This window comes from Ciconia boyciana, chromosome 10 (genome assembly GCF_034638445.1).
Source record: "Ciconia boyciana chromosome 10, ASM3463844v1, whole genome shotgun sequence".
Classification (NCBI taxonomy): Eukaryota; Metazoa; Chordata; class Aves; order Ciconiiformes; family Ciconiidae; genus Ciconia; species Ciconia boyciana.
Window position 1 is genome coordinate 36,211,679 of NC_132943.1, and position 16,276 is coordinate 36,227,954.

General features: G+C 39.2%; 1 protein-coding gene across 1 annotated transcript in view; it reads left to right on the forward strand.

Moving 5' to 3' along the window:
* The window catches only part of COL5A2 (collagen type V alpha 2 chain), a 115,395-nt gene that overhangs the window by 56,241 nt on the left and 42,878 nt on the right, over nt 1–16,276 (forward strand). Inside the window, exons 2-8 of the mRNA XM_072874642.1 lie at nt 3,152–3,373; nt 4,889–4,902; nt 7,024–7,056; nt 7,808–7,840; nt 8,513–8,566; nt 12,423–12,533; nt 14,275–14,352. Of these exons, the coding sequence (XP_072730743.1) occupies nt 3,152–3,373; nt 4,889–4,902; nt 7,024–7,056; nt 7,808–7,840; nt 8,513–8,566; nt 12,423–12,533; nt 14,275–14,352 (545 nt within the window). The remainder of the gene's footprint in view (nt 1–3,151; nt 3,374–4,888; nt 4,903–7,023; nt 7,057–7,807; nt 7,841–8,512; nt 8,567–12,422; nt 12,534–14,274; nt 14,353–16,276) is intronic.

A 16,276-nucleotide genomic window follows, 5' to 3' on the forward strand; every position in this document is an offset into this window, starting at 1 on the left:
GAAAGGAATCGGTTAATGGGCTAGCAGATCCTTTTGCCACATTAAGAATTTCTAAAGCTGCTTCTCAAGCCGTTCAACACCTCGTGTTACAACTGCAGAGGTAGAAAGAACACGAGACATAAAGAGTTTGTGACTTGGTCTCTGTAATTAAAAAAGCTTGCAGATTTCCAGGGAGGAAATGGTGGAACAATTTCCTTTGCTGCCTTTCCCAGTCTGGGTGTAGATGGAGAACATGCCTGCAGTTCAGGCCTGAGAGTAAAATGTCAAAATGTGCTTGTGGGATGAGTTGGCTTTGAAATAGCTGCTCTTTTCAGGTTACTCTCTCAGTGTAATGCAGTCACAGCAGAAAGGCAAACTAGAAGCACCAAACCTAATCAAAAGATTTAAAATTAAAAATGTGTTTTCTGACCGTATTGTGGGGTGGGTTTCTTTGTTTGGGTTTTTAAAATTATCAGCGTATCTGCAATCATATAGGAAAACAGACTTCTTGGTACACTTTCAGAAGTTGGTATGTGCTTTTTTTCGCCCCTGCCTTTGTCTGCCTCTTTCTCAGCCGCTGAGCGGGACCCAGGCAGAAGCTAGTCACCATCTGGCTCAGCTCTGATTTGCCAAAGCAGTTGCTATGTGGTTTATTTGAAGTTATGACAGAATCCTGACTTCGGGCTCGGTAACTTAGAAATTTCATTTATGCAAACTGCTGCTCTTCTGAACAGCACGACGAGTTCTGCGGGTAATACATTAAGGAAGACATAGACCATATGCCAGACATCTGGGGGAAAAGGCTAAATATGTCAGACAGCACGTTATGTCATGCACACAAGGGAGAAGCGAGAGGAGTGCTTTCCAAAATACGATCTGCAGTTTGGAAAATGATTCTCAGAGTGTCACAAATGGACTGTGCAGCACACTTGGTTGATGTCTTTACTTCACACTGAAAACATTTCCTCCCAAGCTTCTGCAGCACCCCTTTGAGCCATTTTGTCAGTGGGTGTGATAAACCGATTGAAGAGAGGAGTTGACCTGGTATAAATTTGGATTTCAGTTTCTGTTAGAAAGCTGCAGAAGTTAGTAATGGCAGGCAACAGTTAATGACACATCTGCTCCATTTCTCCAGGCTTTGACATTGATGGAGTAACTGGACTTAAGGCATGAAGCTGAAATCCCAAATCTGTTCATATTTATTATTTTGTGATTTTCTGTTTACATCTGGTTTAAATTAGGACGGAAATGCATAGAACAGTGAAACTGTCCTTCTGCTTAGAGCTGTTAATTTTTACGCTAATAACAGGTTTCTTAAAAAATAATAGTCATGATCTTTGACTAGTGGGACGTGTCATATATATATATATTATATATATATATATATAATTGCCCCTATTCCCAGTTTTGTGTCAGTTAGAAATTAGGGCCCTTTGGGAGTTTTCAGATAATGGTTTTAACTGGGTTGTCCAGTTTCAAAGACATTTTTGATAGGAAGGTTTCTGTGGTCAGATGGAGCTCCCAAGGAGGTAAGATTAATCTTCTCTGCAGGATCAGGAGAATAATTTTGGACTGTGTGTGCCAGCTTTGCTGTGTATGGCTCAGAGGAGGGCATCTTAGCACTGGGGTTCTTGGTTTGCAGGTTTGTGTCCCGTTGTCTAGGGACAGCCTGGGGACAGTTCATTGCTTTTGTGGGCGCTTGTGGTCCTTTAGAGGATGAAATATTCATGGGGCCAAAGTGAAAAAAACCCACTTTTTTGACGATAGGGCATTCTGTAAAATGTTGGATACCCAAATAAAAGTTTCCACTTTACTTCATTTCTGAATTCTTTATCAGACATATTTAATTTTTAAAGGGAGATACTGAGATATACTCACCTCACGATTAAAAAAATAGTCCAGATATTTGGAGTATTTGTCTACAGAGTAGGAAGAAAACAAAGGCATAGACTTAAGTATGGATAGAACAGTACCTAAACAGATGGTTATGTCCCCTTAAATGCTGCCGTCAGTCAAATGGGGAAATTTTTGAAATTTCTAAGTTATAAATTCAACCCAGAGAAGTTGTTCCACCTTGGTGACAGTAGATTGGTTGGAGAGAAGAGAGGAAAAACTATATTGAATGGATTTCTAAATAATTAGTAAGAAATTAATTCTAAATTGGAACTCAAGGAAAAGAAAGAAAAGTAGTAGTATTAAGGCAAGGAAGAAAGTAAACCTTCTGTGAATGGACTGGATTAGGTTAAAAATGACATATGCAACGTGAATAAAATAGAATGACCTCCATACAAATGTGTGAATATGTACATAGGACATATGCATGTAGTCGGTCAATGCTCTTCCTATATAAATGGCCACATAGGATAGTCTTTCACAGATAGTTAAAATATTTAAGAGGTATTTTGTATGTAGTTAATGTATATCCAAAGCAATAATTTATGTGTGTGCTGGGGTAATTGTGTAGGGCCATGACCAGCTGGATTATGAGAACTGAGCCAAATGAGTAGTTTGAGGAGCCTCCCTTCAGTCAGCTGGAGACACTGCTGCAAGTACCCTTGCACTGGACATCGCTATTGGCATCGCACAGTGACTGACTGTCCTGTTTGGAAGATTTGATTCTCCGTGTTGGTATTACCTTACACCAAGACCCCAATAAATGAGTGTTTTTTCTTTTCAACAAACACTGTTATGTCTGTTCAACACTGTCGTAAGTCTGGCTGTGTAAGGTACCTGCAGCAGGGAGCCGGTAGTGTATGCCATAGTCACCTAGGTTCTCCTCCCCAGTTAGCATCTCTAAGGCCCTGTGCACAACAGTTACAAAGAGCAGGGATGTGGCAGGAGTTCCTCAACGCAGGGTTAGTACCCCACTGAGCAGAATGACATCCAGAGACTGGTGAGGCAATGCTCATTTGATACTGTGGTGGGTTTGTGCACTCCATTATGACTCTATTTGACTTCTTCCTGATCAAGAAATAAGGTGGTAAAATAAGATATTTAAGATGACAGGTATTTAAAAGTCCTTAATGTCAAGTTCAGCTATGCTGGTGAACTGTTTTCTTCATGTATGTGATGCTGCTTCTCATCTCCAGATGTGCTCTTCCCTTGTCCAGACCCAATCCTCCTTTGATTTCACGGTTGGAAAATGTGTCGTATGTTCTCTCTCCTATCCCAGGAGAAGATGAAGAAATAGCCTGCACTCAGAATGGCCAGATGTACCTGAACAGGGATATTTGGAAGCCCTCACCATGCCAAATTTGCGTCTGTGACAACGGAGCTATTCTTTGCGATGAAATCCAGTGTCAAGATGTGCTGGAGTGTGAGAACCCGCAGGTGCCCCCAGGAGAGTGCTGTCCTGTGTGTCCCCATACAACACGCGATTTTGACACCACCGTTGGTAAGATTGCTTTCCAGTTCGCTTTTTTAAAAGGAGAGACAGCAGAAAGAACTAGGAACCTCATGATACTGAAGTTTCTAATAGTATTTCCATGGTGAAAGTTTAAATCTGAAGAGAGTAGATACTTGGCAGTTATCCTCCCTCTTGGGTTGCACCTGAGCTGGCTCTGGAAAGAGTTTTCTTTTGACTACGAATCTGCTATAAGCCCAAATGGCTTCATAACTAAAAGGTTGATCTGAATTCCATCTTGATATTTCAAGGACGTTGAATTCTGGCTTCTTTTTGTGGTTCATCTGGAACTGAAAGATAAATATGTTAAGATAGATATATGTAATAAACATGTTAAGATAGATACATATTTATTATATAAATATAGATCATAAAACAAGTGCATGCTTTAATAAAATGCTCAATTTGAGGCCCCTCGAATAGATGAATATATGTAAATGTTATATGTAAACAGTAAAATGTAAACAGTATAAAGTGTTTCCCCAAAGTGGAAACATGGACGCATGATCCTTTTGTGAGACATAAGAAAAAAATTAGCATGAAGTATTATTAGCTCCCTGTTTGCATACTTTATGTGATATACCTTAAAGATTATGTCTTTTCCAGTTAATTTATTCTTCTGGAGAGACTTGGATGCAGCAATCCCCCCTCAATTTTCCTGAAAGAAAATCTCTTAACTTGCAATTAATGCTCGTTAATACTGTAAATTGCATTATTTGAACTGCATTCTATATATAATAATTAAAGTAATTTCTTCAGGAGATATACTTGCTGTTGATTAGCTTAATATAGAACAAAGTAGTGATACAGAACATGTAGTAGGGACTTGGGTAATGGAGCAAGATGTGGCAAGCATTAATAAATAGATGGTGCATCCTGCTGTGTTGTGGGAGGCATTAGGCCAACGCCAACAGGGTACACCCAACAAATATAAAAGCAGTATGCATACATTCCAGAATTCCTTACTGTTATTCAAGGTATTAATAAAATATTCGTCTGAAGGATTTTTGTGGATATGAGTGTGGCTATATGGCTCTGAATTCAGGCACGTGATATTGCAGATGCTTTTCAAACAAGAAAAGGTCAAAAATCCCTCAGTCAGCTCTATCTTTTGAAAAATACCACGTAATATGTTGTAGATCCATCAACATTGCTTGTATTGAAGTCAGTAATAAAAATTCCTTTGACTTCACTAGGCCAGCTTCTGACAATTCCCCACAAGATATTCTGCTTTCCTAAAGTGCTCGCTCTTATTCTGTGCAATGCTGAAAAAGGCTGAGAATCAGGGGAAATTGCCGCAAACCGTTCTGATTCCTCGCACCTGAACAAGGGAGCATGCATGTCCCTGGGAGCTTCCCCAGCTCCCTGTAGGCGATATACCATCTTCTGTGCGTCCGGGATCGGGGATGGCTCTAGCTGTAACACCTTCACTCAACTCTTACCGTGGTCTGTCTCTCAGTAAAATCATTAATTTCCTCTCTTTTCTTCTTTTGTCCTTTTCAATAGGTAGAGGAAGAAAGGTAAGATTTCCTTTACTTTTTTTTTTTTTAAATGTATTACCACTGTTAAAAGAATCTCTTGCATCTCCTTGGAGCACTTAACAGAGATTAACAGAGATTAAATATAAGCTCTGTTAAAAACAGTTAATTCTTTCCTCTTGGTCTTCCTTAGTGGCTAGAGAGATTGCAGTCCACATGGAAAAAATGCTGGGATGCAGGCAAAAATCCTGGTCTTGATATAGAGAATCCCTCGACTGAAAATCCCTGCTGTCTACATAAAAGGAATTCCAGTTTGAGTAGTTTGGTTGTTTCTAGCAGTGCCACAAAATGAGGGAAGGGACCACTAGGTCACTAGAAGCCAAACTATTAAAACTTTCAGCTTGTTTTTTTGCTCAGACGTAGCTGCCCAGTGTGCAGTAGATAGCACAACCCCTCTAGCTGTTCCTGCTGGAATCATTAAAACTTTGTGCAGGAGGCACGTCCGTATTATGGTGCAAGGCGTTACTGCATCTTGTCTAGCTGTCCTTGTGTTAGCTTTGACCTGTACGTAATTCAGGTATCAGTCACAAGATAGCTTTTGCGCTACTGCCCGTAGGCTGGAGCAGCCCCTGAGGTATGACACGCTGGGGTATGAGACACGGCTGGTACGTCGGCTTTGCAGCCTGTCTTGCGTACAGCTACACCTGAGGTCAGGTGTGTTTACAGGAGCCTAAGGGACACCTTTGACTGCTAGGCAAACTTACCCCAAAACTGTTCCGCCTTCTAGCGGGTACCCCACAGCATTGACGGGATGAGCTTAAATGCAAAGTTATACCTACAAATTCAAGTTTTGAAAAATGGTTTACACTGCTCTTTGATCTACATAGTGTTTTTAATAAGAATTTTGCTTTGCTTACATTTGCTGTTGTCTATCATTATTTCATATACTCAACCATGGATAACTGGGGTTTTGTATAAATCACTGTAGGACTGCACAAATATAAAAATATTCCCCAGCTGTATTTAAATGTATGAAACCATGCTGAAAGCCGTTTTTTGGCATCCTTTCTACTTTCACTGTGATAATAATTCAGGCCACCCAAGGCAGCTTGCATGTTTGAGTCAACGCTAAACCGCTGGCAACCATTACCCAAGTGCTTGGGAAGGTCCTTTACAGCAGGAGGCACTGCAGGAGGTGGGGCTGCCGCAGCCCGAGTGCTTGACGGGGACGCTTGGTCCGGGCACTGACGAAGAACCGGGATGATGTGTTCTTGCACAGAACCACACCTCTGTGGGCAGCATCTCTCATAGTATGCAATTAAACAGAGAGAAGATCTATTCTTGCGAAAGAAATTAAAATACATTCTGATATATGAGCTTCTAAGATAGTAAGCAGCTACAAGAAATAACAAATAACTTTTAGGCGATCAAGTATATACGCTTACTGAAAGCAAGTAGCTCTCTATGCAGAGGTAGTTTATGGAAATAAATGGACTGTAACCATCTTACTATTACTTGATAAACAAGGCAGGAATTTTTTTATCTTTACAAAGTCCTCTTTTTTTTCCTTAATAAAGCGGTTACCACCAATAGGTCTAAACCCAGTTATTTTATGTAACATGTAATCATTGTCAACACATTCAGCTCAAAGAAAAATCAATTGGCAAATGCTGTGTCCTTCGCTCTGAAGCTATGCAATATCATTTTATATTCTCTCCCTATGCTGCAGATGGACATGCAGGTGTTTTATGTCCATAAATGTAATGATATAAATTTTAATTTAATACCTTGAAGAAATGGAGTCTGAATGCTGCTCTGGGCTCTGCATTTCATATGAATCAAATAATCCAATAACAGAACAACAACATGTTTTCTAGTACTTAAATATCATGGCAATTTTTTAGTTTGACTCTTCTTTCAGCCAGTATGTTATGCAGTTAGAGAAAGTCTGTTAATTTATAGCCTTCATTTAATCAGTATCCACAGTCATTAAAAATAGTATGGATTGGCTATCGCAGGTACTTTAATTTAGTCTCAGTTGTATCCTTAGAGAAGTCTTAGCATTTGTCACAGTCACAAGGATGGTATTGGTGAAACCGGTACTGTTAATTGTATTTTCAGTTGTTTTCTGCCATCTGATGTTTTTGTATCTTTTTCCTACAGGGACAAAAAGGAGAACCTGGAATAGTGCCACCTGTAAGTCCATTTTTTCTTAATTTATCAGCACACCCTAGAAGTGTACATTTTAATGCTTTAAAGCAGAATTGCAGTAATTAAGGAAATACAATGAAAATGTACGGCCTAGGAATGACAGGAATGGAATTAATTACGCTGTTTCACATATGTAACATTAGAAATTCCTGTCAATTGCATTTTGGGGAAAAAAATCTTATTGAGTTAAATCTGTCATAATCTTTTATGGTTAGAATTTTGTGGAAGTATAATGGTAAATTAGTATTTGGAAAGTGTAGAGACACTTGAGAAAAGTGGCGAAATAAATTGTCACTTTCTATCTTTATTATCCCTTTCTAGCATGAAGACAAATTAAAAGAATTGATAAATTGAGACTAAATTATTGTAATTCACTTATTTATTTCATCTTTTTTGGAATAACAATGATACTTCCAAGGTTTTGCTCATATTGCTTATAAAGAGACTCCAAACTGGAAAGAGATAACCAGTGGAAATCCCCCCCTCCCCCAAAAAACCCCACCAAAACCAACCAACCAACAACCCCCCCCCCCCAAAAAAAAAAAAAAAAAAAAAAAAACAACAAAACCAAAAAACCAAAACAAAAAAAAAACCCCAACAAACCCTTACAACTTGCCTGGTACTTTAATTTTCTCTCTTGGTATTTACTTTTCATTAACTAATTGCCTGTAGGGTAGTCGTGACAAATATAGCCATAATGCTGTATGGTGACTTTAATTCATATTGCCTTCTTTAGGTTTCAGGAATACGTGGCCGCCCGGGACCAGCCGTGAGTATTTTTTGATCTTCTGTTTCTCTGACGATAGCATTTTGAACTTTCTGCCCTTTCTGTTTTGTATTGTGGGGATGATATGAAGGAGGACTGTTCTGTGCCTGTAGTGGGTGTTGTCTGCAAAGCCACTGGGTTTGAGGAGGCAACAAGATTATGGGATTTGTTACTAGTCTCCAGTCAGCCCATGCCCTAAGTGAATGGATGCGTGCTTGTAGTACCAGCGTGTCTGAGGACCTTTGTGCAAGGTTGATGCTGGGGAATGCTTTTCTAGCAGGGATCTAGCAGGAACAGAAGGAGATGCAGTATGCTCCCCGGCTGCAGCTAAGCAGAGAGCAGTTCTGGACTAGCAGGAAGGGTGTCTCAAACCTGTGCATCTCTGCATTAAAAGCCTCCAGCATTCAGAAAACCTTTGCTGAATTAACCTGTGGAGCACAAGAGAGATGAAACCGTTTTGTAGATCTCTGCATCCTGGTTCTACTCCCTTCAGGCAATGTACAATTGAGAAGAAATATTGAATACTTGGTGATTGTAGCTGTTTTCTTTATGATCATGTGGAAAAAAAACCCCCACAAATTAATTTTCAAATAAGCATTGCATTTCATCTTTTCAGAGCTTTATTAATCGTTAGCTAGTTTAAAAGGTACTTAATATTTCTAATCTTTCTTTTAGGGACCTCCAGGCTCACAAGGACCACGAGGAGAACGAGGACCAAAGGGAAGACCTGTAAGTTATTAAATATCTCAGAAATCAAGTCCTGGACTAACCTCAAAAGGTTAGATGGCTTTAAACTGTCTCCATGTCTTCTAGAGTTACCAGGAGTTTCCTCATATTTTCCAAGACTCAGGTAGCAAACAGAAAAATGCTTATATCTCACCATTCCCTGGGTAGATTGAAACCTGAATGTTTTGAGATGATTGACAGAGGTTTAGCAGTATTTCCACTAAAAGCCATACTTTCTCAACAGTTACCCAAAGTAGTGTCTGAGAGTACAGCTTTCTCCAGGATTTAAAACAAAAAACAAAACAAACTAAAAAACCCCAAACCCAAACAAAAAAAAAACCAAACCAAAAAACTGGAATATTATGTTTGGCTGTTTAAGAACTCCCTGACTTTTTGCTGGTTACTACTGTGCATCAGAAGCAGTGTGAGCTGTGTGGCTCAGAGGATTTCAGAGAAGGCAAAGCTCAGGAAGTTAGCAGGAGTTAATATGTGACTACATATGTTGGTATGCTGGTGAATAATATAATCAAGATTGCTCAGTGGAAATAAAGACTTCATAAGGGAATTTCAGTGTCTGCATGTGGAGAACCACAGAAAGGCCAAAAGGGAGTGCTGAAAATACCAAAGACGACACGTTCCTGTTGAAAAAGCTAGGTCAAAGAGCAGAAGCTGCTAAAAGCAGATTTTAAAGACTTGTATCATTGTAATTTCTAAGTGGATATTTTCCTATCCCTCAGGAGAGAGCAAGCCAATACTGAGTTTAGGCATAGGCCTAAAGCTGACTCCTTTCTACTGTTCCTCCAGTGAGTGCCTGTTGTCCATAGATGGTAATGACGCTTCTTCTAAAGCAGTGGAGTAAGCGTGGAGCCTCTTTGAGATGGATGCCAAGCCACTGCTGCTCTCTAGATCACTATAAGACATGTGTCTGATGAATGAGTATCAAGATGCTTAAAAGAATTCTGGAAGTAATTGTGAAATCTTGTGGTGCGCAGAGGCATCCTGACTGTGTTCATAGAGACGTCTGAAGTGCTTTCCTAATGTGCAGTATTATCAATGAGACGTTAAATAATTTGATTCTGTGCCATACATCCCTTGTATGTCTCTACAGAGTGGTGGCTAGAAGCACCTAAAATACCAAAAGGCTGTAAATAGCTTTGAGTTCCTTTGACACAGGTTATTATACTGCTTTCAAGGAATATCAAGGGATTACGAACCAGTCTGCTGCTCTGAAAATGTTACGTCAAAGGTTCTGGTGAGCTGTGTGTATGTCAGAGTGCAGGTCTGAGACCAAAGAGCACCGCTTTAGCTACAGGGTGACTGCTAGTGCAGGACTTTTTATTTATACTTGTGGAAAAAAAAGGTTAGCTCACACCTGCAGTTTATATTATGAAAACCTCTCTGCACATTGTTTGCAGTTTGTTTAAAATACCTCGTGGAGCAGGTAACCTTGTACAGACACCCTTTACAAAATTAGCCTGGGTAAGTACATTACTGACTGGTGGGATTACAGAACCACTAAGCACATTTCCAGGCTTTTTGTTTGTTTCTTTGGATTTTCTTTTCTTTGTTCTTTAGATGGGCTCCTACTGACTAGTGAGCAGAAGGAACTCAGCCTTGCTCTGGACCTCTGCCTTTTACAAAAGCAGGACCCTTGGATGTAAAGTGAATTCAGGAGTATTAGCATATTTTTTACTTCAGATTCTTTGTTAGTGTAGCAATGAGAGACAAACAGCTAGGGAACAGCAGGTTTGCATTTGCAAAATGCATCTAGGGACGGGGAGTTTTGGAGCGTGATACAATTTCAGGTGTTTACGAGTGATCTTTTGAAGACAGAAAATAAGCTTGAGCATCCTCAGAGCCTTTGATATGTTTTGTTTCCATATGGATTTACACTCGATTGTAATTGCAGTAGCAGTTAAAATAGATAGTGGTTGGGGAGTGTTCCACCGTGATCTGCAGTTGCTTTTATTCCGCTGGAGGCAAAGCCCGCGATCGTTTCGGGCCCCGCAGCCGCGACGGCCCAGGCCGAGTCCGTTCGTGTTTAACCGGTGCCACCGCGTGGCCTACGGGCGAATTTTTTCCCTTTTTTTCTCAAACCTCACTGACCTTGAGCTGGTGAAAGAACAGGAAAGAGCTTTATTTTTAATAAATAGATAAAGAATACAAAATCAATAAAAGTATAATCAAGATTTTATTTTAAAAAACCCCCAACATTGGTTCTATACCGCTGGTTAGTTGCCACCGACAAATACAAACGTGCTTTTTGGGGACTTTCTGGGTTTTGGGGTGGGGGGTTGCAGTGTTACTCTTGAAGCAGGTTGATCTTTGGTGACTAAAAAGTAGGTCCTTTTCTAAAAAGAAATGAAAAAAGACCTTTTTCTATGTCAGATTTTGTTAAGGTGTCTTGGTTTGGACATTGAAAAACAGTAGTTGTTGTATTAATGCTTGTTTAATTCTTTATGGGCAACTGTTTTTTTTCTCTAATGCTTAGCTTTGTTTTTATTTTGAGAACAAACAAAAGAAGATAACTCATTCTTTTCCTCCTTTGGACAGTATGCACTTTTAGGTTTGGCAGTGTGTACTTCTGTTTATAATGGAAATATTAAATAATGAAGTTTTCTGTTAGAACCTTCTGCTTCCATCCAACATGCACAAATCTTCTCATTTGTTTCAGAATACCATCTAGTCACAACTCCTTCTGCGAGTAGGGGTGTGTGTGTACATGTATGTCTGATAAGAAAAAGATTTTCCCGTGATTGCTAGGCTCATAGGAATTTCAGATCATAAAGATAGATGGAGAATTAAGAGAATTAGCTCATTCACTGGGAGTTTCCAGGAATCCTATTTCCTATTGTCAATGCTATCCCAGTGTAGCCCTTTCCCAAGGGAATGCTTTTTCTTTAATGTGCAAACCATACTAGTTCAGACATTAATTCCACTGAAATGTGTCGCAGACTACAGGGAAACACAGTCCTCATCTCATGGAAATATAAGCAACCTGTCTGATTATAATTGTGTTTGTAAAGATTACTCACTGAGCCAGGCTTCCAAAGTTTTATGTTTAAGGATCCTTAAAGTAGAAGAGCTTATTATACAGTATAAAATTTTTCCTCGCCATAGTCAAGCATTTTTATTCTACTGAAAGAAGCAGCAGTGACAAGCACTTTAAAGTCTGTCTTTATGGTTGAAGTATATCTTTATTGGTTGCTATTGATTTTGTTCCACTAATGTTTTATTAGCTGCTTCCGTATTTAATTTTAGTTCTGACACAAGATGAGATGAATGCAGTTTAGGAATCAGAAGTGGGTGATCAAAATGGGATGGCCTCCCAGCCTATTCTGCAAATACTAGCTAGAGATAACATCGACACCAAGGGAGTTACTCTGCGTTTTTGGCAGTGTAACTGTGTTGAGAATTCAGCAATAGTATGAGCTGTCTACACCATTCACGATGTCAGGAGGCTGTAAAAATCCAGCCTTACATTGGAGTTTCCTAAGCATATGTATGTATGTATGCTAATCTGAGTTATCTGTATTTTAGAAGCAAATTCTTGATATTCTATATTGTGTGCAAAACCAAATAGTTTTTCAGGAATAGTATACTCTAGTATGGAATGATAGGAAACCTGAGTTTCTAAAAGAGCTTGTGAGAGAAATTACTGCAGTTTACTTGTATGTTGGATTCATGACTAATTTTAGCCAGTGCTTCTGATCTGATGGTAAGAACAGGTCTTGAGGGATGTTGGTTGTTTGAAGATCTTTCTGTAGAGATTCATTATCACAAATGAGGCAGTTTGCCAGTTACAATGATTTTAATGAATCCCTTTGCACACTGTTGGCATTTCTGGTTTCGTTTCTAGGGTCCTCGGGGTCCTCAAGGGATTGATGGTGAACCTGGTATCCCTGGCCAGCCTGGTGACCCTGGTCCTCCAGGGCATCCTACCCACCCAGGACCAGATGGACTAAGCAGGGTAAGTTTTACATTTGCTTTAGTAGAAAGTGAAGTGAGTGTTGGGCCAGATCCTCACGATACAAAGAGTAACTTCTCTTTGCTTCAGTGAACGTGAAATGCTGTGTCCACAGTTCCTGTCTCCCAGTCATGAGGGACAGCAGCTACTGGCAGTGTAAGTTCTGCCAAAAACTGGGGCAAGTTGAACGTGAGAAACCTCAGAAAGGGCACGCCTTTCGCAATGGGTTTTAGCATCTAGAAAAGCCAAGGTGCCCAAATCTAAAACCCTCAGTAGGGTTCTGTTACTTCCACCTGACTTAAACCCTAGGGATCTGGGCAATAGTACAAGGAAACTGGTGTACCAAGTTAGGAATACAGAAAATAAAAAAATAAGATGAATTATAAATAACAGAATAACTAATGAGAGAAATTAAAATGTGGTTAAGTATACTTCTTGCTGGAATTGTTCAGGCCAACACTGAGAAGATTAAGTAAGGAATTGTTTGTGAAAAGCAGTGCTAACCAGCCAGATACAGGCAAGGTGTTCTGCAAGACTTCCCATCCCTCCCATCCCCCCCCAAATTCTGTGGAACACTAATTATGATTGAGAACGAAATACATATTTGAATTTCTCAAGTATATTCAGTTACACATTTATGGCTGTTTGGAACGTATCTGCTTTGATTTCTCACTCTATTGTTCCCGAAATGTTACTGAAAACAATAGAGTTATACTGACAATAAGCTGAAGTATTCATGTTAGGCCAACGGCTTGCAAGTTTGGGCAGCACTTCTTGACTTAACCACCTTTCCAAATGGTCCTGAATCCAGCAGATTCAGCCCAAGTTAAATATCTTCAGCACAGAGGAATCCTTTAGAATCACAGAAGCACCAGGATGGATGTTAGACCACTGTCCTTCATAGATTTTGACAGAAAATATGAAAGAATAGGCGTGGCCAGAGATCTAAGACATTTTTTGGTTTATATTCCTGTCTCTGAAGTTAGGCAGTCTCCAGCCTTGTGGAAAACGTATTTGGGGACTAATCTGATGCAGAATAAACTGTAAATCTTTGACGACTTGAATGCACATTTGTGCTGTTGCTCCTTCTCAGCCACTGTAAGCTCTGGCCTGCCACGAGTGAGGATCTGGCTCTGAATGAAGCAAAATAAAACTGTTGATTTCTACGACGTGCTTGCAGAAGGAGGAGGGCACTGAAGGTTCTCCTTGCTCTAACTCATTTGTCTCTGTGAATTGGCCTGAACAGCAGTGGCCTTCAACTTCACTGGATAAGGGCAACACACTTAAAAATTGTAATTTGCAATCATAAAATCAGCTACATTTACCGTAAGATATTTCTGAACTTGAAGCACAGTAAGTGGAAATAAAAGAAAGGCTTAGAAGACATGACAGAATATTGCAGGTGAAGTTAAGGTGTGATTTAAATTTGAAGGTAGTGAAAGAAATCTAATTAATTTCATGGGAGGCTTTACTCTTTTTAGGTCATTTTCCCATTTGTTTAATATTAAAGTGGAGGTAGAGTCAGAATAGTAAGCAGCCAGTATGATGCATTTGATTGGTCTTTGAAGCTTTAAACCACCTCAAATTTACAGGAAAGACAACTTTTATTTTACTGATTAAACCAAGAATTTAGTTGTTAGTGCTGCAAAGCCAATGTAAATCATGAAGATGCGGTTACATGGATTTTTGCCTTATGAACCATCAAAATGACTGACAGATAAAATCACCCATCTTATTTTTTCAGCCATTTTCAGCTCAGATGGCAGGACTTGATGAGAAATCCGGACTTGGCAGTCAGATGGGACTGATGCCTGGTGCAGTGGTAAGACCAGATTAGCCCTGTTCTGTAGACATATGCAAAAACCCAAAGGGGAATTAATCCTCTTAAACTTCCTATGCCTCTAGAACCTGGATGGTACAGTATGTTCTAGTGTGGTTTTGCACAGTACCTGGAAAAAAGGGAAAAAATACTCTTCTGTTAAAGTGAAAGCTTTTTTTTCCCACCTCCAGCCTTCTTGTTGTTTTCCTTCCCTCCTTCTAAAATATAGCAGCTACTAACAGTAAGGTACAGGAAAAAAAAAACAGCTCCTGATTTTCTCATATCTAGAGTCACTGCAGAGTAACTGAAAAGTGTCAGGAATAATGCAAAGCAGAATAAACAAATATGTAACTTTGAAGGCTTCTTTTCACATTGTGACATCAAAGATAGTTATTTTTGGTAGTAATTTAAAAAATTATTTCTGAAACCAGCTGTTAACTGAAAGCTGTGCTTTATTGTTTTATGACAGACATTCTCCTTCTCCAGCACGTCCAGTTTTATCATTGGCATCTCTCACTGTTTAGATATGCCCTTTACTTTTAGTGCACTGGGGACTTAATGGTAACACGGAAATTTTTTACCATCTGTGAAAGCTGTTTCACCACCCTGAGCTGTCTCTGCTAGAACTCTTGGGGTTGTTTTTGAATATTACCTCTTTTCACTGCATGTATTTATCACATTGTGATATCTTGAAGATACTGTTACCCTCTTTGCTGTTATTTTTAACATTCATTCTTAAGGAAACCATCCTTTAGTGATTGTACCGTCGATGAGTTTGCCTACTTGAATCTTATTCCCTCCAAGTCCTCACTAGTAACCGTCAAACTTGGTTTCAATACAGTTTGAAAGGTTCTAAAGATGATCTGATGTTTTGCCTTAGGATTAACTTTTGTGGTGATTTCTTCAAAGAACTTTCCTTTTTTTATCAATGTGTCTCTTCAGTGAATTTGCTGTGTGCACGTACAATGATTTGTTCCACAAATCTGTCCTACGTACTTTGTTGCCCTCCTCCATTTTGCTTAATCCTTTCACTCAATTTCTCTCGAAACATTGCATCTCTTGTGCTGCCTCTTCTTTTGTCGATCTCAAATATGATTTGTTTTAATATTAATATATCTTTTAAGGTATTTTTCAATATCTAGGTCTCTCTAAGGCCTTACACAAAGTCTACTAAAGTCAGTTGGCACTCACTTATTGTCTTTGGATTGATTCATCATGTTCTGTGATATGCTTTTTTCCTTTCCTTGTAAACTGAGTAACTGACAGTCATTCAGCTGAACCATTGTTTTTTGTTTTGTTTTTAAAGTTGATCAGAATTTTTAAATGGCCTGTTACTAACTTCTACATTTGCTTTGTAAAAATTAGTAAAAATTAATGAATTGTGTGTAAAAGACAAATCTTGACCCTCTGTCAAAATGCAAGTTATTGTCTGCTATAGATATTTTTGTGTTGCTAGAAGCAAGAGAATTACTTTCAGACAATATTATGTTTACTTCATGGTACAAGTTACAACTAAGCATGAGATTTTTCCTAAATATCCCATGAAACTTTTTAAGGGGAAATCTGAATTTTCTGTAACAAACCACAACCATTTGGAAGCTGTTTTGGTGGTTTGTATGATTCATGAAAATATGTCCTTCCATTGCTGCCTGTTGCTGCTCACGGCTGAGAACAGCAGCATGAATTTATTTTGTCATTGATTCCATTATGAGATTAATCTGTGTAATGAGATTCTCTTCAAGGGAAGACTATTCCCCCTAACTCTATTCTGTTGTTACATTTTTTTTCAGTGGAACTATGCAGGCAACCTGGTTATTCTGACTTTTTCCAGAGACTGAGATTCCAGAAAACAAGCAAGCCCATGTTTTCAGCTGCTAATGAATTTGCACTGCTGTGGCTTTTTGAATTTGAAGATTTCTGTTCTATG